This window comes from Dermacentor silvarum, chromosome 1 (genome assembly GCF_013339745.2).
Source record: "Dermacentor silvarum isolate Dsil-2018 chromosome 1, BIME_Dsil_1.4, whole genome shotgun sequence".
Classification (NCBI taxonomy): Eukaryota; Metazoa; Arthropoda; class Arachnida; order Ixodida; family Ixodidae; genus Dermacentor; species Dermacentor silvarum.
The window spans coordinates 71,991,614-72,017,672 of NC_051154.1; the positions used below are offsets into that span (position 1 = coordinate 71,991,614).

General features: G+C 39.9%; 1 protein-coding gene across 1 annotated transcript in view; it reads right to left on the bottom strand.

The window, feature by feature from the left end:
* Positions 1 to 4,487: 4,487 nt before the first annotated feature.
* The window catches only part of LOC119465680 (Wilms tumor protein 1-interacting protein homolog), a 79,321-nt gene continuing 57,749 nt past the window's right edge, over positions 4,488 to 26,059 (bottom strand). Inside the window, exons 5-10 of the mRNA XM_037726189.2 lie at positions 23,935 to 24,065; positions 19,958 to 20,009; positions 19,815 to 19,883; positions 16,454 to 16,588; positions 10,068 to 10,135; positions 4,488 to 8,871 (exon numbers count right to left, since the gene is read on the bottom strand). Of these exons, the coding sequence (XP_037582117.1) occupies positions 10,091 to 10,135; positions 16,454 to 16,588; positions 19,815 to 19,883; positions 19,958 to 20,009; positions 23,935 to 24,065 (432 nt within the window). The 3' untranslated portion in view covers positions 4,488 to 8,871; positions 10,068 to 10,090. The remainder of the gene's footprint in view (positions 8,872 to 10,067; positions 10,136 to 16,453; positions 16,589 to 19,814; positions 19,884 to 19,957; positions 20,010 to 23,934; positions 24,066 to 26,059) is intronic.

Below are 26,059 nucleotides of genomic sequence, written 5' to 3' on the forward strand. Positions count from 1 at the left end.
TTTTGAACAAAACTAAGCTCTCTGCTACGAGCACAGATTACTGGGCTCAGATCGTAAGGATAGTACTTCCTTGCAACTAAACAGGTTATTGCGAGCTGGTGTGCCATGATTTCATACAAATGAACATCTCCGCTGGTTTTGCACACACAGCAGAAGTCTTAAGTGAAATGTGTACATACAACATGGGGCTGTGCACTTGTGCACAGCATCCATAATCATGTGGATGGAAAAACTTATGCAAGCTGACATTCCAGTATGTGATTACAGTTAGCACATGTGCGTGCATGCTGTAATGACTTGCACTTAAATGTTCCAAAAATTTGAAATTCTGCTATGCAATGCTTCCCAGCTCATAGTTGTCTGCAAATGTTCTCGGGCAGTGTGCAGATTGAAGGGAATTTTGCACAGTGTATTGTTAATTAAATTGTGTATATTAATTCAAAAGCAACTTGGGCTATGCTGCATCAGGGTTTTGTGCATTTTGACACATTTCAGCAAGATTACTTCATTTAAATAAGTTTATTCTGGGCATAATTGAATTTGTAATTATATTGCTGGCATTTGTACTGGAGCTGTACTTAATAATCTGACAAAGCATTCTAAAATGAATAATCGTATTCTCTTTTTGAAAATAAAGTATTTTGATATTTCCAGGCCTGCACAACACTTATTTGTAATAATCTTATCTCTTTTTGAAAACAAAGCACTTTGATATTTCCAGACCTGCACAACACTTATTTGTAATAATCTTAATTGGGCCTCAAGCTAGCAGCTTTCCAACATTCCGACTTGCGTACTGTTAACCAAGAAGTTCCACAGGTTAGGTCCACTGCCTTTTACACATTCGTATGACATTAGTATCCTGATTCTGCGCATTATATCCCCTGGTGTGGTAAAAACCAACCAATATAAATTCCATGGAAACCAGCTTTATGATTTGTCACCCGCACAATTTTCTTTTTTCGGCCATGCATCTTTATATGGATTCAGGCATTATTAGCCCTTCCATTATTTCATTTCTTTGTCTCGTTTTGACAAACGAGTTAAAGCACTTACAATAAAAGCTGCTTTCATATTTGCGTATTAATAAATTCTTGTTAATACTCTCCACAGTACATATGTCCTTTATAGTTCTTATAGTCATCTCACCTATTGTTTACAGACTAGGGGCAGCAAATACGTGGGCCCATCTTAATCGTTTACATCAACTACACAAGCTCTCCGCATTATCATATTCAATGACCTCGGGACTTTAAGACTAACTGTGTATTATAATAACGGTATCCTCCTTTTCTCTTGTAAAGGGTTTTTCCAAGTTAGCGGTGCTCATTTTCATCTGTTTAGCAAATATATTGCAATATCCCTCAAGTTCCATACCCTCAAAGCATCTCACAAATACAATTAGCTTTACCAAGCACCATTATTTACTACTACCTAAAGTTAACATTAATTATGGAAAACAAAATGCTTTCTTTCACTCTGTCTGGAATGCATGCCTATCACCATTAAATCGTCTCATACCACATCATTATTTCGATTCAGTTCAATGCTTTATTTATCTTTCTGCGAAAGAAAGAAAGGAGCAGTCACAAAAAACAGCGACTAGCTTGACGAGGTGGCTGCCCTTCCGAATGACAGCAACGGGCAGTTCGCAGAACAAAACAGAGTACACAGGGAAGATATTACATTACAAAGATGGTTGAAATATTTTAAACCACAGAAGTGAGAGGCAACATATATGTCTAAGAAGCAATTTTAGGGAAATGAAATATTTTTCTACAGAAATAGATAACGCGACAATGTAATATGTTAACATATGAAACAGTTCAACAATGAAAAGAATGAAAGAATGTCATATGTAACTGTGCTTCTTTTAAGATTGGCAAGGCTTTGCAATGCAGTGTCTTTCTTCTTTACACATATAACAGTGAGAAAGCCTAAATACATAAAGTGAAGGGACTTTAACTATGTGCAATTTTGCAAATAATTCGGCTGTGTGAGACAAATAAGGCATTTTGCAAAATAATCTAATAATTCGCTTTTTTAATAACAATAGCTTTGTAATATTAACGTTTGTAGTTGTGCCCCAAACAAGAGCACCATAATTAAGAATAGAAGAGAATAATGAGTTATACAGAAGTAGATTAACAGATACCGGGAAGATTGCACAATTCCGCTGCAAGAAACCAGTAGTGCCTGAAAGCTTGCCAACCAAGAAGTCAACGTGTGCATCCCATGACATAGTTGCAGAAAAATAGATGCCAAGAGTTTTGAAGGACTGAACGTATTCAACTGATCTTCTATTGATAAATAGAGGGTACAGAGGAAGCTCTTAGCGACGCGGGTGAAACTTACCACTTTAGTTTGACTGACATTTGGTTTTAGGTGGTTTTGTGTGGACCATAGTTGAATTAAATCTAGAGCAATGTTGGCATGATTTGCTAAATCAGCGGTGGAGCGACCAGAGAAGAGGAGGCTCGTATCATCAGTGTAAATGACGTACTTCACCATCTTATCAGTGGTAACGATATCGTTGATATATAACAAATAAAAATGGGCCTAAAATACTTCCCTGAAGCACTCTTAGACTGACCTGTTTGAAGGAAGATGCGAACCCGTTAATCTCTACATACCGTGTACGGTGTCGTAAGTACGATGATATTAAAGAGTGGGCATTACCCCTTATACCATAGTGATGAAGCTTTTGGAGGAGAACTTGATGACTAAGGCTATCTAAAGCTTTTGTGAAGTCGAAAAAAAACACCTGAAACTAAGTCATGATTTAGAAAATTTTTGAGTATAAATTCTTTCTGTGCAAGAAAGGCAAGCTCTGTTAATTTATTTTTTTGAAAACCATACTGTACTGGGTTTAAAATTTTAAAATGGTCAACGAAGTATGTGAAACGTTTACAATTTTCTCCAGTCCTTTTGAAAAAATTGCGAAGATAAAAATAGGACGGTAGTTGCAAAGATCGTTTCAGTCACCTTTCTTGTATATATTGACGACTCTCGCACATTGCATTTTAAGTGGAAAGCCTCCTGTTGCAAGACGTATACTAAAAAAAAAAAAAGAACATTTTGAGAATAATTTTTTTAACAAATCTTGGAATGACTATTAAACTTTTTAACCTGTTTGTTTCACTCGCCACTGCACCGCTGTTTCACACTGCACTCACACCCAATAATTCATGTATTTCGTATGTTGTTGCATCATTGTAAGTTGTTACTTAGTTTGCTCTTTCTGCATGTATAGTCACTGCACCTTTGTTTTGGCACTGTACATACTATTAGTTATATGAATAATTGCCTGCCCGTTTTTTACATACATATCCTGTACACGCAGTCTCACGAGGTCCCTTTTACATAGGATTTTCCATGGGACCTCATTCTGAGTAATTTTTTAAATGTAACTATTTGTGTTAATAATGTACAAGATCTCAAAAGGCCCTGATTGTACGAGGGGGTACCCAAAAGTAACTGGAACTCTTTTTTAAAAGCTACGTATTTATTTTTTACAACACAAACTTATCACCTTCAAAGTACTCTCCATTAGTCCAATCTGCGATTCCATTCTTCGAAACATTTTTCAAATTCGTCTGTTTTGATGGCTGATAGCGCCTTTCTGGTTTTTTCCTTCACCTCTTCTACGTCGCAAACTCGCCGGCCTTTTATGTTCTTCTTCATTCAAGGAAACAATAAAAAAGTCGCACCGAGCCACGTCAGGTGAGTAAGGGGCGTGAGGCAAGGGAGTCATGCTATTTCAGCTTTTTATTTAGAAGTACTACTGAAGAGATTGCGAAATCATGTGCGGCAATAAAGGCCTGATTTGTGGAAGTCGGGGAACTGGTTCTTGCACCATGACAATGCACCAGCTCACGCAGCCATCTCAGTGTGCCAGTTTTTGGCAAAAAAATAAAAAAAATAGCACGACTCCCTTGCCCCACGCCCCTTACTCACCCGACCTCACTCCGTGCGACTTTTTTTTGTTTCCTCGATTGAAGAAGAGCGTGAAAGGACTGAGAGTTCACGACATAGAAGAGGTGAAGGAAAAAAACGAGAAAGGAGCTAGCTATCAGCCATCAAAACAGACGAATTTGAAAAATGTTTCGAAGAATGGAATCGCAGATTGGACAAATGTATTAGGTGTAATGGAGAGTACTTTGAAGGTGATGAGGTTGTTTTGTAAAAAATAAATACATAGCTTTTAAAAAATAATTCCGGTTACCTTTGGGTACCCCCTCGCATGTCAATATCTGTGCCGTGCCCGCTTGTAAAAATAAATGTGGTGGGCAGCAGTTAAAGGCATTGCCTCTGAACCTGAACTGCCAAAGTTAGCAGCATTGAATGTGATTAATTAGTTCCACTTGAAAGTAAACCTAGCTCCAAGCATTAGCTCTTTATGAGAAGAAAAAATGTTACATTACTGCAAATGCTTTGCTACTTGGGCTTGTTGATGTAGTGCAGACGACAGAAGCCAGACAATTAGCAAAAGTTTATTGTCAATGAACTGTACAAATGAAAAAAAAAAAAAAAATGAAACCTTTATATCACCACTTATTTGCACAAGAAAAAATATGGTCCATTTGTATTCATCTGTACAGGAAAAAGTGCAAATCAACGTGATACTTCTATAAATTGTACAATGTGGAAGTGCTTCCAGCCGTCTGATGGAGCACAATTCCATCTTTATGGTGCTTTTTCTTAGGACAGAGATGTCCACATTACAACTAACAAAGATGACTCATGATAAAACTTCTATTCCCAAACTAAACAGCTTGAAAACATAGCACATTTTGTTTTAGGGCTCTGTTTACCTACCACACAGGAAAAACTATGACCTGTAGTCATATATATAAATAGATGCACAGTAAAATTGCCAATCTGTTGTTGCATTCCTACTTTGAAGCTCGCTGCTGCGACACTCGTACAGCAAGATTCACATGCAAAGATATGAATGCAAGCTGTACAGTGACAACCACACTTATAGAGAACACAGCCCCTCAGCATGTCTTCTTCTTGGCCATTAAAACAACCAACAGCAGAATGAATATAGTTCACAGAAAGGCAAAACCAAGTGTGCTAACTGGACATCACTTCAGGTGCTGTCCATGCCATGATGCTCTTAGATTAAAATAACACTTGTGGCAGCAAGGATGTGCACAGGTACTTGTCTTTTGAAACCGTGATTATACTATTGATCCATCAATTTTTTGTGTCCCACACTACAGCTGGGATATGAGGGATGCTGGGGTGGAAACCTTGACTCCTTTGAAGCACCTTAGGTTTTGTGTTCTGCATCAATCTAAATGCAGCCAAACCCACCATTTCGTGCTGAGCAGCAAAATGCCACAGCTGCAGCGCTGTGATCACTACTGCAATGCATAAAGAATATATATTTCAAGGGGCCTTAAGTTAACATACTTATGTTTTCCTTGTTGCAAGGCCAATTTATTAGTCGTGCACAAGTGCAAACCTACAGGCACTTGCATTTTCACACAATATATAGAAACATTCTAAGAGGTAAACTACAAATGTGGTATGTCTTGCATGAAATGTAAACAGTCATATTACTGCAATCTATACTTTACTGTTGATCAGTGCACTAAGTGCATCAACAACATGAGGCAAAAGGCCACACATTTAAACACCAAATTTCAGGCATAACAAAGTGGCACAGTCCCCACAAGACAAACAAACAAGCACTTTTCTGAATGCAAACCTCCACTATTTCTACAACTATCAAAGATAGCAAGTAAATTTCATTCCCACTGACCATAAAAGCTAAACAAAAAACAAGCACACAGGTGAAATGTGGCCAAGTTTTTATTTATATGTGTAGGCACCAAAGGAAACCTTGGTTCCTACATGACATAATAGTGTCTAAGGGTGGTAATCTTAGACCACAAAATAATTTCAGCAAAAATGAGATGGCAAGGCAGATGTGCAATATTCTGCAGCCTCTACTTTTTTGATCTAGAGACATTACATTTAAACTGTTCTAGATCTTGTAAGGCAAAAAAACTTGTATCTAGTGTAAACTGATGACACAGCTCTCTATATAATGTAATCCTTTAACCTTTACACTGGTTCTTCTAGATGCTTATGTTGCATGGAATGCTTAAGAAATGTCATTGTATAGAAACTCTAACAATGGTTCATCATAGGCCAATGGCATTTCTGCATGACTTGTTCATAACTTTTAAGTCAAAGCAGAGTATTCTAATGGTACATTATAAATTCAGGCATCAGCACACCGCAGTTTGGTACCAACAATGCATATGCAAAAGCACAGTTGCGTTTATTGGAATTTGCACCTCTATAAGTTTCCTTTCTCATCTTCTGTGAGACAGTTTGTCAATATAAATCAGAGCACAAAGGACTGTATGTGCATACAAAATGTGAAAAAAATCAGGCATTTAAAATGTAACGACGGATGACAAGCTGCTCATGAAAACAACTGTTTGAGGAGAAAAAAAAAAAAAAAAAGCTGGCAGGGTAAAGGGAAGAGATACTGTTCCTGTCACAAGTGAATGATGTGCTATGAGCATGCGCATATCTATGAGAACAAAGCTTTTGCATGTATTCCTGCACCACCCCTTGGAAAATCCAGCTTTTTTTGGCTCTGCATGGTTGATTATGCAAGCAGTTAAAAAAAAAGGCAGAAAACAAAAAGGCAGTACTATAATGAATGGAAAACTGCTTTAAATCCCTTAACACTACAAATTGAAACTTTATGAAGGAACAAATGTAGTGTGTGTAACTCGTGAACAGCTGCCAAAGGAGCTTAAAACATGATGAAGCTTGCACACATACATCTATGAAAAGCAAAAATGAGGAGGTGGGGAGCAGGAACACTGGCATTTATCCAGCACAACTCTGCACTAATCAATTCATTTAATTTCTCAGGTTTTGAAACATTGTGAAGAACTAAGTCCTCACCGGGCAACATATACAGTAGATTCCCTTTAATTTGACCCTTGTAGGACTGCAAGTTCTAATCGCATTATCTGAAAGGTTGAATTAACGAACGGCAGGCAGAAAGAATGAATTCAAATCTTTTTTTTATTACTTGAAATAGTCCATTGTCATCGACAGACTACTTCAATACAACATTACAATAGCTATAGATGTCGTCGGCCAGTGGCCTACAGACGTCAACACTATCGTCCATGCTGACAAAATCATTAACGAGACTTCGCCTAGGGCACAGTGCAAGTCATCCTCACCACTGCAGGGCAGGTTGCTGTCATCACTGTCTTCGCCTAGGAAACTAGGAGTGCCGTCTGCTGAATTTCTTGTTTTCAAGGTTTTAGTAACCGTTGCATGCATGAGGGGGGCCAGTGTGGATTTGAATTAACTGACGCAACATGCTGTCGTGTTAAAACTAAAAAAAAAAAAAAAAATCTTACATAGCCAAAGTATTGTTTCTCCCAGGGCGTTTGAATTAAGCAAAAAGTCTAATTAACCAAGGTCAAATCAATGGAAGTCTGCTGTACTTAAGTTACACCTTTTAGAATGCTAAAACATCCAGAAACGCAGCAAACTCTATGGCCACGAGCGCTTTAAAACAAAGAAAAACTTTTGGCCATAGAGTGACGACCATTGCATGTGCAAGCCAAAAGGGCGAGTGAAAGCCACAGAATTTCCAACTGCTTTGAAGGTCACACTGCTTCTTTTATGATTACAGTTAAACCCGGATATAACAAAATTGACAAAGTCCTGAAAAACTTCGTTATAAAGAGGATTTCGTTATATGCAGGTTCGGCACGAAAATTCTAAAAAGAAACGCTTACCGTATTTACTCGATTTTAACACGTCCTCGACTGTAACGCGCACCCGTTTTCCGTGACCAAAAGAGAGGAAAAAAGAAAAAAATACTTTACAGTACCGCGCACCTCATGCTTTCAAACAGAAATACAACTGCAGGCCCGCCTCGCGTACGCACGCACGCACATGTGCGCTCGCTCTCGCCTCACAGTCGCCGTGAATTCGAGCGCGCCAAGTGCGCCGCCGCCGCTTCGCATTCCGTCGCGGTGGAGAAGGCGCTTCCGATTGCTGCTCGCGCAAAAATGACAAAATTTGGGGCAAAATCTCTAGGTTGTCGGCGGGAAAAATTCGTTATTTCGAGGGGGTCTCCTGCTGCCACTTCGTTAAGTAGAGGTCTCAAATACATGTGCTTCTATGGAGTAACGGCGGGGAATAGAAAAACTTTGTTATATCCAGGAATTCGTTATATGGAGGTTCATTATAAGCAGGTTTAACTGTACTTCATTACACTCTGGCAGCTGCATTCAAGTTGCTCTGGACTGTACATGGCTTCACTGCACCATTCACCCAGCCAGAATGCGTCAGGTGTGCAGATAATATGCCTTCAGGCCAGTAAATTGTGTGTGTGTGCTTCAGAACTACTCTCTTGGGCAAGGAAGAAAAAAATACACAGAAAACAGGAAAAATGGGCTGCAGGCACGACAGTGGTTGGTGCCACTTTGGACCGCCAGCTTTTTACAGTACCATGATTTTACACACCATGCCCACTGTTCTTCATGTGCAAGTGCTATGTACATGTTCCAGCCATACCACCCAGCACACGTATGCATCCCTCATCCGTTGGTGACCAGCACATTGGTCATTTAAACAAGATGCCCTTGCAAGTCTCTTCACCAAACCTTTCATTCACTCAGATAAAAAAAAGTGCTATGCATATACATCATACATATATATATATATATATGTATAAAAATTTTTCTCAAAGAGTTGAATGTTGAATTGGCACTGCTTGCTCCAAAAGAAAGGGTGCCCTCCATCTTCAGGCAACTCTTGTGGTTTTTTTTAGTTTTCTTTTTTTTTTTTTGTTCCTCTTAAGGACCAGCCCTGGAATAAATGGTAAGGGCAAGGGCAGACTTTCAGACGACAGCAGCAAATCAGATTCACTAGAACAGTAGAAATCCTGATTTCATGGTGAACGATTGCAATAAAATTTTACAACCAATGAAAAATTCAAGCAAGGGATGGAACGTGACATTTGATGAGCTTATGTTATAGCTAATCAGCCTACATTAAACGCCTTTTACACACTGCTTGTACAACAAGTATACCAGGAGGTGGAATGAAGATGACTCTAGTGACTCTGATTCCCTTAAATTAATTACTGTGACTTGATAAGTTAAAATTTATTCTTGAATATGTTATTTACAAGCCCGGAAACAGCATATTACTGAAATTGCAAAGTGTCTGACAACAAACAATTTGACAGAATGAGAACATTGCAATATATTGAATGTTATATAAATAGCACCAACTATCGACAACCCTAACAGCTAAACCACTCACTTGCTTGGGCTGAAATTTTGCACAGAGGTAGTATTTCGCAGTGAGTTCACTTTAAAACTAGGTTTCTGTGCATTACTTGCCCTTTTTCGTTCGCAATAAATCTGAAGTGCATGGCGATTCCACTCCAAAGATGTCTATTTTGCTACTACAGTGGCATCATATGTCATTGCTACAGTCAAAAAGGTGGCTATTTCACCTAAGTAACGACAGATGGCACCACTGCCTCATTGCAGTGAAATCCAAATTTTTGTTTGGCATCACCGCAGACTCATACTTATTGTGGACAAAAAAGTAAGTAATGCATGAAAATATGCTATTAAAGTGAACCCAAGTGTGAAATGCTACCATTTAACACAAATTTCAGCTTAAACAAGTCATTGCTTTAGCTGGAAGGGATGTCTGTAGTTGGTTGTTCTATTTATGTAACACCATAATATAAATAATTTTTACGAGATATATTAGGGAACCATGTAATAGTAAAGTAAAAGAAACAACATAGCAATGACCTACAGGGAATGCGGGCTAAACTCAGTTTGCCATCCATTTTGTAGAAATCTGATCAACATCGTAAGTTTACCCGTGACAGCTCAAACACTTTGGCCAGTGATAACAGACAGTGATTACTGTTGCACCATCAAAGCCACTAGAATTATCACTGAAGCAATGTGATGTTTTATAGACTGCAAGATTTCTACTGAAATCTGTGTGGACATGATTGGGCAACTGCGACTGCTTACCTGAGAGAGAAATGTACCAAGGCCTAATGTAGCTGTGCTCCATTCCATACAATCTGCGCTTGTGCACCCTAAAAAACGAAACAAAAAACAATAGAAATAAACAAGAAGGCCTCGTCCAACTTTAACATCTGTGTTTAAAATCACTAGAAAAGCTTTGAAACATGCGTTGCAGGTTAAAGAAGCAATATTAACTGAAATTAACAATACAATGAATAAATTTAAAGCTTTTGGCCTTTTTCAAAAGACAATGTTCCTAAGCACAATGTCGGAGCATAGCAGTCAGTGCATGCTGCATGCACTGCACTTCATATTTTATGCCTTTAATCCGAATCCAACACCACTGACAAGTGTGAAAAATTAGGGTCAAAAATTTTTCTGTACCCCAGCAAAAGTGAAGTGATACAAATGAGTAGGTTAGAAGAAATGCTTATGTTGTTAGAGTGGAACAAAACATTCAGACTAAAAAGTGTAAATTTCTCATCATGTCTACGGCCTCATCTTAAACGCTAGCATCAAAATACTACCACACAAGTAAATTGCTTTCCTTTTTGTTTTATTTTTTTGGTTACATTTCCAAAGCTAGCTAAAAATTGGCTAAATAATGAATATGCCACTTGTTATCATCTCCTGAAGTGATCACAAGTTCTGTTTCTTCAAATCAAACTTGCATATTCTGGTAATATTCCTAATTTAATTCGTACACTCATCCACTACAAGCACTGAAAGTGACCTCAAAGTTGTTTAAATGATTGGATTTAATGGCCCAGATTAACACAGAGGCTATGAGAGCTGCCGAGCCAAGGGCTCTGGATTAATTGTGACCATCATGCGTTCTTTAAAATGTACTCAAGGCTCAGTCCAAAGCGTTTTTGGATTCCATGTCATTACAGTTTTGTGTTTGTAAACTGCTGGTGCCAATGCCACATATACTGACATGCCAAGGCTTTGTCAGCTGTAAGACTTCTGCACCAGGATCCTTTCTATTCACTTTTTTTTTTTTTTGCAAAGTACGAAGTGCCATTTTAAAATTCACTCGTGCGGCTTGGAAGCTTTTCACGCTTGCTCTCAGAGACTGATGGACCATGGTCTTCTCCTGCTGGCTTCAGCTGAAGCAGTCCAATAGTCACCATTAATTTAGATTTATTCATTTTTTTGGTGGTTTGCAAGCTTGTCTTCAATGCAATATGTACAATACCTGCCTTGAATCTCCAAGCTGCTCCCTTTTCTGAGCTTTTATGTATGGAATGTACTCACCCCTTACAGATAACAACAGCAGTTCTAATTTCCTTTGTTTTTCACACAAGCACCAACTAGGGCAACACAATTTTTCCTACAGAAAAGCTACATGAAAGCTTGCTATCATGAAAAATTATTAGTTGTAAGTAAAACTGTCCTATGACTGGCATGCTTCTACAAAAGTTCTCTCTGTGACACTGCTGTTTTCATCTCCCATGCAGCTAACTGCGTTCAAAAGACTTGCAAAAGCCTGGAACTTGCTTGACAGTATTACCTTTCTCAAACGGGCAAGTTTAATGTCACTGAGTGAGGGCACTGTACTGTTGTGTCATTTGCAGGCAGTGACACAGAAAAGCTTAGTGACACTAGCTGTAGAACGCACTCACAGGTGAGTGCGTTCATTAAACACACTTCGCTTCATTGAAGTATGTAGCTTCATAGCAATGTTTCAAAAATAAATAAAATCAGAATCAGAATTATTTTGCTATGTTATGGGAGGCACCCCAGACAAAAAGCTACACTTAGTAGCTTGATTGGATCAGGGGTTCCTGGTTACATGGCATATGACATGGGAGGAGGGAAAAAAACAAGAATGCATAATAGCGAAATTAAATGCATGCACAAGTAAAATAACATATTACATAGTTTTTCCATGTACGTAAGTCTAAAAAATAAAGTAAATATAAACACACATACAATATTCAGAACTAAACAAAGAACACCAAAAATACAAGCAGGGAAGCATAAATACCACTCATGAACAGAAAATTTGTATATCACACATACAAATGCAGACGTACAGGGTGTTTCAGCGAACACTTTCAAAATTTATTTAAGGTTGCCTGTGGCAGATAGCCCAATTCTAGTTAATGAGGTGGTCTACTCGAAGAGGCGGACATTATTTCCAGGAAAAAATGAAAACAAAAATTCACTAATTAAGTTTTTAAATAATTACCTGATGGCCCATATTGCAATTTACAAATTGTAGCCGTGGAGTTCGCAAGACGGACCTCTTAGAATTAATTCTCAGGATGACACCAGTTTTGAGATATTAATTCCCGAACTTTGCGGAGAAATGCATTGGCGTTCCAGATAATTTTGTGCTTCAATGCATAAAGCAACGTTTTGTTAAGAACTTAACTGGAACGCCAATGCATTTCTCCGCAAAGTTCGGGAATTAATATCTCGAAACTGGTGTCATCCCGAGAATTCGTTTTAAGTGGATCCACCTTGCGAACTCCACGGCTACAATTTGTAAATTGCAATATGGGCCATCAGGTAATTAGTTAAAAACTTAATTAGTGAATTTTTGTTAATTATTCTATTATGCATTTTAATTTCTTATGCAAGTAATGTTCGCCTCTTCGAGTAGACCAGCTCATGAACTAGAATTGTGCTATCTGCCCCAGGCAACCTTTAAGAATTTTTGAAAGTGTTCGCTGAAACACCCTGTATATTAAATCATCAGAGTTGTCAAGCACACAAAGATAGGAATACATTATTATTAGACTTTACACTATTTTGGTATTTGTGAGCAAGGGTAAAACTGTACAAGTGGGAAAACTTTAAAACATTAAAGGAGCGATAAAGACTTTCAGCTGGTACATTACTACTAGCGTTTGCTATACTGCCGTTTTGAAATGAGTTGATTTTATTAATGTTGAACTGGGAAGTTGTGCCCCAAATTAGAATACTTTTTCTGGTAGCACATATAAGAGTTTGGAAAGCACTCCAGAAATTTTCGCTAAGTTTTTAAGTACGAGGTCTGTTAGAAAAGTATCCGACCTTTGGCCGAAGAAAAAAAACTGGCACAACTGGAGCGTTGGAAACCTAATCACCCTCAAAGTAGTCTCCTTGGGACTCCACGCACTTCTCCCAGCGGTGCTGCAATTGTTGGAAGCATTCCGAAAAGGCCTCTTTCAGAATGGCGTTTAGCTCAGCTGTCGTTGCAGCCATAATCTTGTCTGAAATTGCGCTCCTTTCAATGGCCGCTTGATTTTGTCCCAAACAGCCAGAAGTCACAGGGGGCCATATCAGGAGAGTAAGGAGCCTGTTGAACTACAGGAGTCTGGTTTTTCGCCAAAAAAGTCTGAATCAAGTGTGAGGAATGTGCAGAAGCATTGTCGTGATAGATGCGCCAATTTTCTGTTGACCACCACTTCGGTTTTTTGCGCCGCGCAGCATCACGTAGGCAACGAAGGACACCACAGGGTCAAACAATCTTTGGTGATTGTTTGACCCTGTGGTGCGTACTCGTGGTGTACCACACCGCGGGAGTCAAAGAAAGCAGTCAGCATAACTTTGATGTTGCTGCGCACTTGGCGGGCTTTCTTTGGTCTTGGTGACGTGGAATGCTTCCACTGTGACGACTGGTATTTGATTTCCGGGTCGTACCCGTACACCCAAGACTCGTCACCAGTGATTATGATGTTCATGAAGTCGAGGTCACTGTTTGTGGAATCCAACATGTCCTGTGAGACTTCAACACGAAGTTGCTTTTGCTCTACCGCGAGCAGCTACAACACGAATTTCGCCGCAACTCTCTTTATGGCCAAATCTTCGGTCATAATGTAATGTGCAGAAAAAGTGCTGATGCCCACCTCTTCCGCAATTTCTCGGATATTCCCACGACGGCCCCGCATCACCATAATGTTCATTTCGGCAATGACCTGGTCATTTTCGGCATGTTGATGGCCGACCGGAGCGTGGCTCGCTCTCCACCGATGTGCGGCTGTCTTTAAACTGGTTGTACCACTCAATCTGTGTGCTGCTCATAGCATCTTCACCGAAAGCCGTCTGAATCTTCCGAATGATTTCCACTTGGCTGTCACCCAGTTTCTGACAAAATTTGATGCAGTAGCGCTGCTCCAGTCGTTCCGTCATTTTCCTTGCAATAAAAAAAACCGACGAGAGCACTGCGCACTACCTCACTCAAACGCTGCGTCCCAGCGACTGATGCTATTGGCAGGCGGGCAAAAATTTGCACATGCGCACGAAGGTTCAAGGTCGGCTGATGCAAGCACGCTTGTTTCATATCCATCAGGTGTTCGCAAAAAAAATATATATATAAGGTCGAATACTTTTCTAACAGACCTCGTATATGCTGTTAAGATGAGAGTTCCAGATGAAATGCTTGACACATGGTCGGCACTAATTGTGAATCCACTTCAATGAGACTTCAAATGTTATAAGCCTCTTTGGTTATGGAAACCTCCCTCCTTCCTCTGATAAAGAAAGCCATCTCATTTTTTAATCGACACTTCACTATTCTCAGCACTTCGCTTGGGTCTTGCATGCAATGCCGTCTTGTCTTTAATCATTACGATTGGTCATGGCAATGTTATTTTACAGATATTTCCTATAGACCAAATACGGAATAATCTGCAATGACTTTAGCAACTGAGTGTGATAATGCACTTGTGTCTACAAATGCAGTGTTGGTGCCCACATTAACACGATTAACTTTCTTCAATGTACTGTTTGAAAAACAGACAAACATTACGATTACAGTGAAAGCTCGTTAATTCGCACCTCATTAATTCGAACTTTCGGGTTAATTCGAACTGATGGTCATGGTCCGGCCACAATATATAGGCGTCTATGGGTTAACCAACTCGTTAGTTCACGCGCGCATCGGCTCCTCTATCGATAATTCGAACTGCGCGCCGCTGCGTGGTGGTATTTTATACTACCGCCGCAAGCTTTCAAGGCTCAACGATAGATGGCGCGAGCGCAGCGGCGTCACTGTCGTCATTGATTGCGCTCGCTCTTCGCATCGTGTGCCGCACATTCAGTCGCTAGGCCTCGTGTACGTCAGAGCTACGAAGTCGTTCGGTGCCGTGTCGCTACGATGTGACGCTGCTCACGGCCTTGCATATGTTGGTGCGGGCCTGGGATCAGGTCACGGCAACAACTGTTGCCAATTGCTTCCGCCACAGTGGCTTTTGTGTGACCAATGAGGGCACAGCTTGCGAGCCCGACGAGCGCGAGGCCGTGGTCATTCCTGCCGGATTGCGGGATGCGCTGGAGGACGTGACCTTCGACGACTACGTCGATGCAGATCGCTGTGCAGAGGTCTGCAGCACAATCACCGACGATGATATCATCGCGCAGGTGACTGGTGGAGAAGCGCCCGTCGTCGATGTAGGTGCGGATGACGAAGAGGATGATGCACCCACGCGGCCCTCAGCTTTAGAACTAATGGAGGCTATGCGTGTCGCGCGTCTATTCTTCAGCTTCGAGGAAGACGCAGAGGATGCTTTCTGCCACGTTCGCGCGTTAGAAAACAAGGCTATGGCGATCGCATTCAAAGAAGAGAAACAGACAGTGATCACGGATTATTTTCGCAAGTAAATAGTTTGAGTGATTTTCCAACAACCCGGTCTCAATTCCTGCTGCTTTTTCAATGAATTTCGTTAGTTTGAATTTCGGTTTAATTCGAACTCATTGGGCGTCCCCGCGAAATTCGAATTAACGAGTTTTTACTGTATAATGAAATCAGACAGGTGCAGGCAACTACTCAAATGACACTAAGTTGAGCTAGCAGACTGGCAGTAGGCTGGCATTAACACGAACACTGATTCTCAACGTTTCATCCACTGGCCATGCTGTGAAAGGCACATTTGTATTTAGCACATCTGACATGCCAATGGCTTCATCTGGGATTCCACAGTAGCAGACCCAGGCTTTCCCACTTGCAAACACTGCAGGGCCTATCCAGCAAATAAAGACACCTTGTGGGAGTGCCCTCCCAACTCCAACTTCAGAAAGACAATACTTCCTAAACTAACAGCCAATCAGCGTTCCGGCATCTGGGAGGAGTGGGCCCAGAAAGGTTGAAAAGCTATGGTGGCCGCTTCTGGTGCAGCACGTCATCTTCAGAAAGACAATACTTCCTAAACTACCAGCCAACCAGTGTTCCGGCATCTGGGAGGAGTGGGCCACTCCCCCAGAAAGCTTGAATAACTATGGCGGCCGCTTCTGGTGCAGCACATCCAGAATGTCCTGAGCCAGGAGGCCCAGACTGGGGCCTTAGTTCCTTTGGGACTAATGTTATGTCTCTCTCTCTCTTTCAACAAATGTGGTTCAATAGCTCAATAGCAAACATGAATCAGCAATGTGGATCAGTAGCTCAAGTTGGGGATCATTACCTGAGGTGGCGGCTCCCCTCGGGCCACAGAACCCTGCGCCTGCAGCCTCCGCACATGACAACCCTGGCACAACAAGTGGCCATCCAGTGGGTAGCAACGCTTGTCCCGCTCATCTGTCAGCTGCAGGCTGCACTCCTGAAATGCCAGTAGACCACACTACCCTGAGCACGCAATTGGGGATATCTGAACAGTAAAATTTCTCTACCATTTCACGTATACAGGGTGTTCATTTTTAAGTTTTACAGAATTTTTAGAAATCGCCTTTAGCAGGTAGCTTAATTCTTATCATTGAGCTGGGTTATTTGATGAGGCGGACTATGTAGCACGAGAAATCGAAACACATATTCAACTAATTAACAAAAAATCCCTAATTAACTTCTTAGCCAATTACTTTACGACACACATTGCAACTTATGAGTTGTAGCCGGTGAGCTTGTCAGGCATATCCACTTGGAATGAATTTCCAGAGTGACACCAGTTTGGAGGTATGTGCCATCAAACTCGCCATAAAAATGCACTGTTGTTCCACTTACTTTTTACCAAAGTGCTGTTTTATACATTGAAACACAAAAGTAACTGGAATGCCCATGTATTTCGTCCTACACTTTGGGAAATAATATCTCAAAACTGGTGTCATCCTGGAAATTCATTTCAAGTGGATGCGACTTGCAAGCTCACTGGCTACAATTCGTAAATTGCAATATGTGCCGTAAAGTAATTAAGAAGCTAATTTGTCAATTTTTGTTAATAAATGGAATATGTGTTTCGATTTCTCATGCTACTAATGTCCGCCTCTTCGAATAACCCAGTGCAATGATAAGAATTATGCTACCTGCCACAGGCGATTTTTAAAAATTCTGTAAAGCTTAATTTTGAACACCTGGTATACATAAATATTTAAATATGAGCTTTGTATATCAAATTGTACACGAAATATTTTTCTGGCTTCTAAATCTAGAAAAAGAATCACATGAGCAAAGACAGCTTAAAAAAAATTATGCAAATCCCATCCACTGTGGGAATTAATGTTGTGCGAAGCATTTTACAGGCAGTTAGATTTCCAGCACCGTTTGGGGTTCACAAAGCGTTACCAGATAGACCAACGTTTTCGTGTATGTCAAGCAATTGTGTGTATGTGATGCCAGTGTGTGCATCACGACAGCAGCAAGAAAACAGTATGACGGCGATGGCATGACAACTTATTTTTTGTACTCCTATGAAGAAACGCTCCAACCACTTTCACTACAACTTGGGCCAATCCTGAAGGCGGTAAAATCTAACAGAACGTCTCAAAGCGCTAGCAGCCACAAAGAAACAATAGGAGAAACTAGCATGCTTTTACTTTTATAACGAACTTCTTGATATGTGACGTAGGCACACGAAAGAAAGTGATAAGTCTGACTATCACTCGTGAATTTCGTTCCAGAGTTCGTGGCTGAATAGAAACTGGCAAGTGCACACGTGCTGTAACTCATGCTATGCGTAGTGCTGCACACGCAAGAGATTTGAAAGAGCTAGCTTCCGTTGGTGCAAGAGAAGTATGTGTGTGATTGTGGCCTAATGGTTAAAAAATCGGGCTGCTGCACTAGAGGGCCAAGATTTGATAAAGACCATTGGACACTTGAATTCCTTTTTAATGAAGAGGCCCGAAACAATGTGAGACTGGAACCTGCGTACTGCAAGGTGCGTGGGATGACCTAAAGAGTGCTTCACATTAAAAAGATCAACTTTCTTTCATACATGCAATGCCATTTGGAAGTGTGTCCAACTGGGCATCTTGTAAGCACGCAACAAGTGAAAGATAAATACAGTTTCTGGTGGGGATTTTTCAGCGACTGCTAGCATTTGCATAGCAGGCAGGCTTTAATAATTGTAGTAACCAAGACATTCAGCCATAATTGAATATTCTAAAAAGATTCTTTAGAATATTTTTCTAAAATTGAATACTGCAATTTAAAACAGAAGTATTTAGTTTGTATTCCAAGTTGTTGAACATTTGCACACAACTAGACGCAACCAAACCTTGCAGCTGCTGCACTGAGCCATGGGGACTCTGGCCGCATTTTCTCACTGTCATCAAGCAAATGCGAACTGCAGATGGCGGTGAGTGCCCCAGCAAACATTATAACAGTGGGAAGCTTATCACTGGCCCTTCCCTTAAATGCTAACTGCAACGAAGTTTCACTTAGGCTAAATTGGTTATGAGTGTTGGCAAAGACGCAGTGCTCTTAATTGTTTAATTTTCTTATAAGCAGCCTCTAAACATCACCTAAGCAGACAACATGTGCACCTGGTGTTACCGACTATGACGCAAGTCCAAGCACGTAGCCTCTGATGTTTTTCAGTGCACCGCGAGCAGCTACAAGCACTTGTACATTATAACTAAAGCATTCACAATACAAAGTCTAGTGCTACACAGTTAGTGAAGATAACCAAGTGCTATGACATTAAGTAGGTTTAGCTGTGGGACTGAGTAAGCTAGTTACAAAGAAAGAAGGCTCTTTTAAGAAATGTTATTGTACAAGTACCAACTGTACAACTGTTATATAGCACCTGTACCATTTAAACAATGTACACCTTTACAAGAACATTCTTGAAGAGACTTCTTTCTTGTAGCTAGCTCTAAACCAAATAGTAGCCTGTCTAAAACTAGAACAGATTTAGTCATACATACAAATACTCAATACACCAATTTTAACAGCTGATAACTCAGTATGCACTAAAATGCTATGGGAGGACAATGATAATACTAGATAGCGCCTCCAGATCTTTTCTTAAAAGAGCACAGACAGAATTTGTGCTTTAACAAGTGGCCGATGACCCATCATGCAATGATTGCCATTCTCACATTAATTTTGAAGCGCTGAACTGGCATTTGTAGTTATTGCCATAGCGGATTATTTAATGACCTTTTATTTTTACTGCTTTTCCTGTATCCTACACCACTACATTCAACGAATGATCTGTATTCTGTTATGCTATGTATGTTATGTATAATATTTGTCTCACAGTGAGTTATCATATTCAAACTATGTGTATTATGTTCCATTAAGAATGCGTTTTCAGATCTGTACCACTTCGATGCAGTGCATTCTCTCACTTGGTGCAGACCGAATGTTGTTGTAACCCCCTACGGTAATGACCCTGAACAAAATGTAGGTAACGAATAAAAAGAAAGGGCGATGCTCTACATTTCTAAAAAAGTTACAGTGTCCCTTTCTGTACACTTGTCCCTCATGGAATATAAAAAAGTGTTCAGCACTACATGAAAAGAAACTCTTTCATGTTCTCGAAAGCTTTTAAATGTTGCATGAACATCAATCAAGTTGGAGTAAAATGCCCATATAAGAATTCACATTACCTCACAAACATAGCAGTCCACATGAAAATCCTTGTCCATTGAAACAACTCGAACGGTTTCATCTGTTCCCTGTACAAATGAATAATATACCGTAATGAGTACAAATGGTGCTGCAAGACAAAAGGGAGATATAGACAGCTTACCTCCACAGGTGTAATTGCCTTTCCACAAGCTGCACACTTAGGCGCAAACATTCTGGAACAAGAACAACAACAACGAAACTAGAGAAACACATCCTGTAGAAGTGAATATGTGCATGTCACCTAAATGCTAATGCTCATAACAACTGGTACCTATATTTCTGTTTTGAAGGGGCCCAGAAACACATTATCTCAACACCTGAGCTTATATGTATGCAATGCCTTTCAAGGAAAAGTGCAATGTTTACTTTCCCCATTCCCCTCATTGATTCCTCTCAGCTGGGGCAGTGCCAACATCAATGTGCTGCTTATCTCCTCTTTCTTTTTCTTCTTTATGCATTGTGCTAATGGTAACCTTTCAAGGTGATGTCTCACAATGGTGCCTGAGGGTGATGAAGCAGTGGTCACAGGATGGGAGAGAGTAACAACTGCTGCTTACTGGTTTAATGGTTCTAGAAGGGAGGGTGTGCATGTGTACATGAGCTTTCCCTAGCAACTAATTCTTGGTCATAAATAATCTGACAATAGATGGTGTCCATGGGCTATTGCACCTGCTGTAACATCATCGTTGATACCACATAGGGAGGGAAAAAAAGTGGGTGGCCTAGAAAGCTGCAGGAGAGGACAAGCAATATAGGAGACTGTAGGCTCCTACTGCATGCAATGGAATAAAATTATTCTAGAATGTTCACAGCAGCAGCGTCTACAGACAGGAAACATTTCCTTACTGTGTTCAAAACGTGTCTCAGTGCCCCTTTTAATAAAACCAAGCAAACATACCATTTCTATGCTTTTTTTTTTTACATGGCTTCAGGTAATGTCTTCCCTCAACAGCACGTTGCTTACACCTGACTTGGCACATTGTACTTAAGCACTTGTACATGTGCCCACTCCAATATAGACTAGACATTTTAGTGGTTCTAGGGGGAAGTCATCTCTTGCCGAGGACTGCAGGAACTGGTGGGAAGAAGGAAAGAACAACTGCGATAACACTCAGCCTGCTTTTATCGCATACTTGCTCCCAGCATTCGTTTTTTCATCAGCTGTCCCGTCATCAAATTGGCAGCCCAGCCCAGCGCGGGCTTCGCCACCAGCTAGCGACTGGGGTTGAGGTTAAGTGCACTTGCTCTAAACAGGTGTAAGAGAGTAATGGATCCTGGTCTACAGGAAGTGGTAGCACAGTGTACACAGACTTGGGTCAAACTTTCTGCCCTTTCTTCCAGGACCCTTGTTCCTCAACTTTTCTTCCAAGAATATTATCCAAACAAGACAGAGGTTCACAGTAAAATGTATGCTTGAAGTGATCAACAATGGTCAAACAAGGAATGTTATGGAGCAGAGGTTTGACAAGGGGATTTGTCCTGATTTGGAAAACAAGTCCCTTTGTTCACTCCAGAAGCACCCCTTGTTCTGACTACTGTTTATCCCTTTGAGCACGTTATGCCACATCAAAAGTGCAAACAGAGAAATCATGTCAAGAAAATTAAAGGCATGCACAAATGCTTGTTCCACTGGATTGGCATTTAGTTCATTTGCTAGAATTTCTAATACAGACACTTATTTTCAGCATCCACAGCTTCGTACACTAATCACTGCATTAGTACATAAAATTTAATTTCTAATAGAAGTTGACATCATTGATTTGGTCTTACGTCAAGAACTCTGGTATTGCGACAGAATTTTGTGCTGCACTACATGCAAGCCACAAAAAGCTGAAGTAATCAGATGTTGGCTAGGTGCACATTGTAGTCTCATGCATAGTGTCTACAATGGGTCTTCCCAGCCTGCTCTGCATATGGATTAGTTGCAAGTTTTCAGTACAGAGCACACTCTGCTGAATACTGCTGCAGTGGCTTAGATATTTCAGACTGTCTTTGCAGCCTATTATGCATCACCTACTGTCACGTAGCTTATAAGGAAAGAAATGCTGCAATCTTATCACCCCTGTGGATATGTACCAATGTCTGCTTTTAATTGCATGTGTATCAGCTATACATATACTGCTTTCGAAGGTAAGAACCCAATATGTATGCTCTTATCTCCCGGTGTTAATGGTCTGCCCAAGCACAAGTTTGTACAAGTTTTGACACTGTTTGAAGAGACTTCCATATTAAAAAACCTAAAGCTCCATATTATCCACACCTGCAAACACCGTATACCATTTTGTATTATAAGCATTCTGTACGAGACCCTATAAAAATCGATATGATGTATTATAACACTGAATGTGGATGTTACAGCGATAAAACCGTATTGACTCGTGTAAGAGCCACTCTTCTTTTCAAAATTTTGATGAGGTGCAGCCCTTACAAGGAACCGAGCGGTTTGGTCAAAATGGTTCTGGTGCAGCCAGCAACTTGTACACACCCCGGATTCTTGAGAACACCCCGGCTCTCACCATCTAGAGGCAGCAAGCGCATGTACGCAGCGCGTGCAAGATCGGGGCAACAAATGCGATTGCTTCTCCGTTGGAAATTTTTTTACACATTTTGGGCTGCCAAGTTGGGGGTGTGGCTCTTACACGGGTGCGGCCCTAACACTGAGTCGATATGGTAGTTTCTTTTATAAAATGAAGTTGCTGCTAAGCTGTAATTTCTTAATGTTTCTCTCAGAAATCACATGCCAGCTCAGGCACTACTATTTTATGTGTGCTGATGGCTGATGTCTGTGATGAGTATACCACGGGCTATGCAATAAAATACTTCAAGCACGTATCACAGCTAAAATGATATAGCACCTTAAGATGCATTACAGTATCTGCACAGAGAAGAGCAGGAAAAAATGGTCTAGCATGCCCAGTAAAACTTGCTTATGCAAGTGACAGTGTTATAAAATGCAATTTCACAAGACAACTAAATATTGCTTGGATCACTAGAGGTGGGTGAATATTCAAGTTTCAAATACGAATTGAATATTGGCCACTCACTACTCATATTCTTATTCAAAAAGGAACTATTAGATATTTTCAAATACTTGAAACTAACCAAATATTTGGCAAAAACCAACTGTTAATGTCTGGTTACTGCTTTTCATCAGCTAAGCTTAGTACTGCAAGTTGAAGTGAAAATGCAGCAAAAGTTTTCGAAGGCATGAAAAAACAAAATGTATAATGCAAGTTTTGTTTTTGGATTCACGGCGGAAGCCTACATGATAACCAGCGAATTTTGCTTGTAGTCTGCCATTTAGTGTTTTTGGCAGTCTAATCACATTTACCTTTTATGCTATGACCAGAGATGTTTTCGTTGCAAATGGCCCTTTTACATGTGTTTTCTGCTTACAAGTCCTTCAGCAGCTTGTTTTTTGTTTTCTTTTTCTTTTACCACGACTTCTGATGTTTTTCTGGCAACCATTTATTCAGTGTTTCTTTAAGGCTCCATTCCATACAGCAGCCATGCACTCTTCGAAAGTTTATTTGCAAACAGTCTTTAAACATGTTGAAAGAGTATTCGTAAAGTTTTTAATCACAATTGGTAATCTTCTTTTTAAAACTGGTTCTTTGTCTCTGATAGTAGGCTTTTTAAAATTTTTTTACTAGTCATTGCAAGCATGGAACCTAATTATGTAGAAATCAATAATCGTGCTGTAAATATGTATACATGTCTCCAGTTGACTATTCAATATTCAATTTGATATTCTACACTTACTATTCGCATTCGATTTGTATTAGAAAAATTTGATATTTGCCCGTATCTAGTGTATACTTAGTGACAGCAGCGAAAATTCACTTCTTGTCTAATCCCCTAGAAGGCATCATTTTTGTGCAAGGCGCAAACGTTTAACGGAGACACAGAAACAAGAATACACGAGGACTAAGACTCATCCTTGTGCGTCTCCATTAAGTGTTTGTGCTTCACACAAAAATGATGCAACGCCAACTAGCCCAGTCAGCTACACTCCTAGAAAGGCACAGACAGAACAAAATGTCATGAAAGAGCAACTAGAAAGAAACAAAAAAAAAAAAAAAGAACAAGGAAACTCACTTGTGGTAATCGTTGACACAGTATATCTTGTTGTCCATGTCAATTGTGAACGGAACACCATCCAAGCATTCATTGCATATGCAACAGCGGAAACAGCCCGGATGGTAAGACTTCCCCATTGCTTGTAGAATCTACAACAAAATTTCACTTTAAGTACAATGGAATATTAATGCTTTTAACAGCAAATTGGAAGAAAAAGAACCTGATCCTTTTATATGAAGGCTTTACAAAGAAAAATGTATGCATGCTTATTCAAGTTAAAACTTTAATTCACCATCTATTTTTAGAAATCAATGAAACGCATTGCAAGTTTTCAACCATGGATATATAGCAGTCTGGTATGCACTAGTTAGCCTGAAACCTGAGAATCGAAACTAAGAATAGAAATATTTATTGACTGGGCTGGCATTAACAAACTAATGCAAAACCTTAAACCTTCTTCTCCAAGTCCAGATTTGATTAATTAAAAAATTCCAAAGTGTACAGGCGTGTCCTCGTCTATAATATTGTCCAAGATGTTTTGTCAGTCCTTGCAGTGCTCAATCCTGCCCAGTTACTGGAGGTTAGGGCAGGTGATACCAATCCAGAAGTCAGGTAATCCCCAATCCCCCGAAAACTATCATCCAATCTCTCTTACTAGCATTCCATGTAAGATCTTTGAACACAATTTTTTCCCATGTTGTAAACTTTTTAGAATGAAACTCATTCTTAAACTCCTGTCAACACGGTTTTAGAAAAATGTTCTCTTGCAAAACCCAACTACTATATTTTACTAATGACTTATTTCCAAAGGATGATTCTGGTTTTGAAACTGACTGCATTTTTTTTTGACTTTGCTAAAGCTTTTGACACGGTTTCTCACGATTTACTTTTTCTCTTAATGAATTGCACCTTGAACAAAATGTTCTTTCTTGGATTAAAAGCTTTCTACAAGGTCGTTCACAGTACGTAGTCACGAAAATTCATCCTGTTGTGCACTTGTAACAACTGGGGTTCCAAAAGGTCTGTCCTTGGGACCCTGCTCTTTTTTATTTTTATTAACGACTTACGAGACAGTGTTCAATTTTCTTCTATTAAATTATTTGCAGAAGATTGTGTAATCTACCACAAAATCACTAGCACTAATGAGTCTCGTAAACTACAAAGTGACCTTGACAAAATCTCGTCATGGTGCAATAACTGGCTCATGAATCTCAATATTAACAAATGTAAATCTATGCATGTACCTCGTAGTGTAAACACCAATACTAACGCACTTCCTTATTTTATCAATGGTACCAGACTAGACTCTGTTGACTCCTACAAGTATCTTGGGCTTTATATCGCCAATAACCTTACAAGGAACGTACACATTGATAGATGAGATTAACAATGCCGATTGTGCACTAGGGTACCTATGCCGTAATTTTAAAACTGTACCAAGTGAACTTAAACTAACTCTCTACAAAACACTTGTTTGCTCTAAACTAGAGTATGCTTCTACAATCTGGGACCCTTCTCAAGCTAATCCAATACAGCTAAAGCAGATGCTTGGGTGAGTTCGTACGACATACTTAGAATTTAAAACAGCACGAAAGACGAAACACTAGTAAAATAAGGACGAAGCAAAAGAATGAAAAGAAACACTGTATCTGTGTCTTTCTTTTACTGGTGTTCAGTCTTTTGTGCTGTTTTAGATTCCAAGTAGTCTAATACAACTCATTGAAAGTATTCGTGCTTCTCATTTTATATTGTCTAATTATTCTCGTTAAGGCAGTGTTACGTCTTTGAAACTTACCCTTAGTCTACCTGAACTCTTATCCCATCATAAATGTGCACCATTGTGTCTTTTTCATAAGATCTATAATTTCAACCCCACTCTAAATGAACAACTTATAACACGTCCGTCATACATATCATCCCATTGTGATCACAAACTTAAAGTTGGTGTATCGTCTTGTCAAACAAAGTTGTGCCAGGATTCCTTTATTCATAGAACAAGTCTGGATTGGAATTGCCTGCCTGCTTCCATCGCCACTACTCTGGACAATGCAAGTTTCAAAACAGCCGCAAAGACACGTGTTAAATCTTTAATACTGCACATGCATGCCTGTTATTCATGTATACTACTCCTTTCTGTAATGCC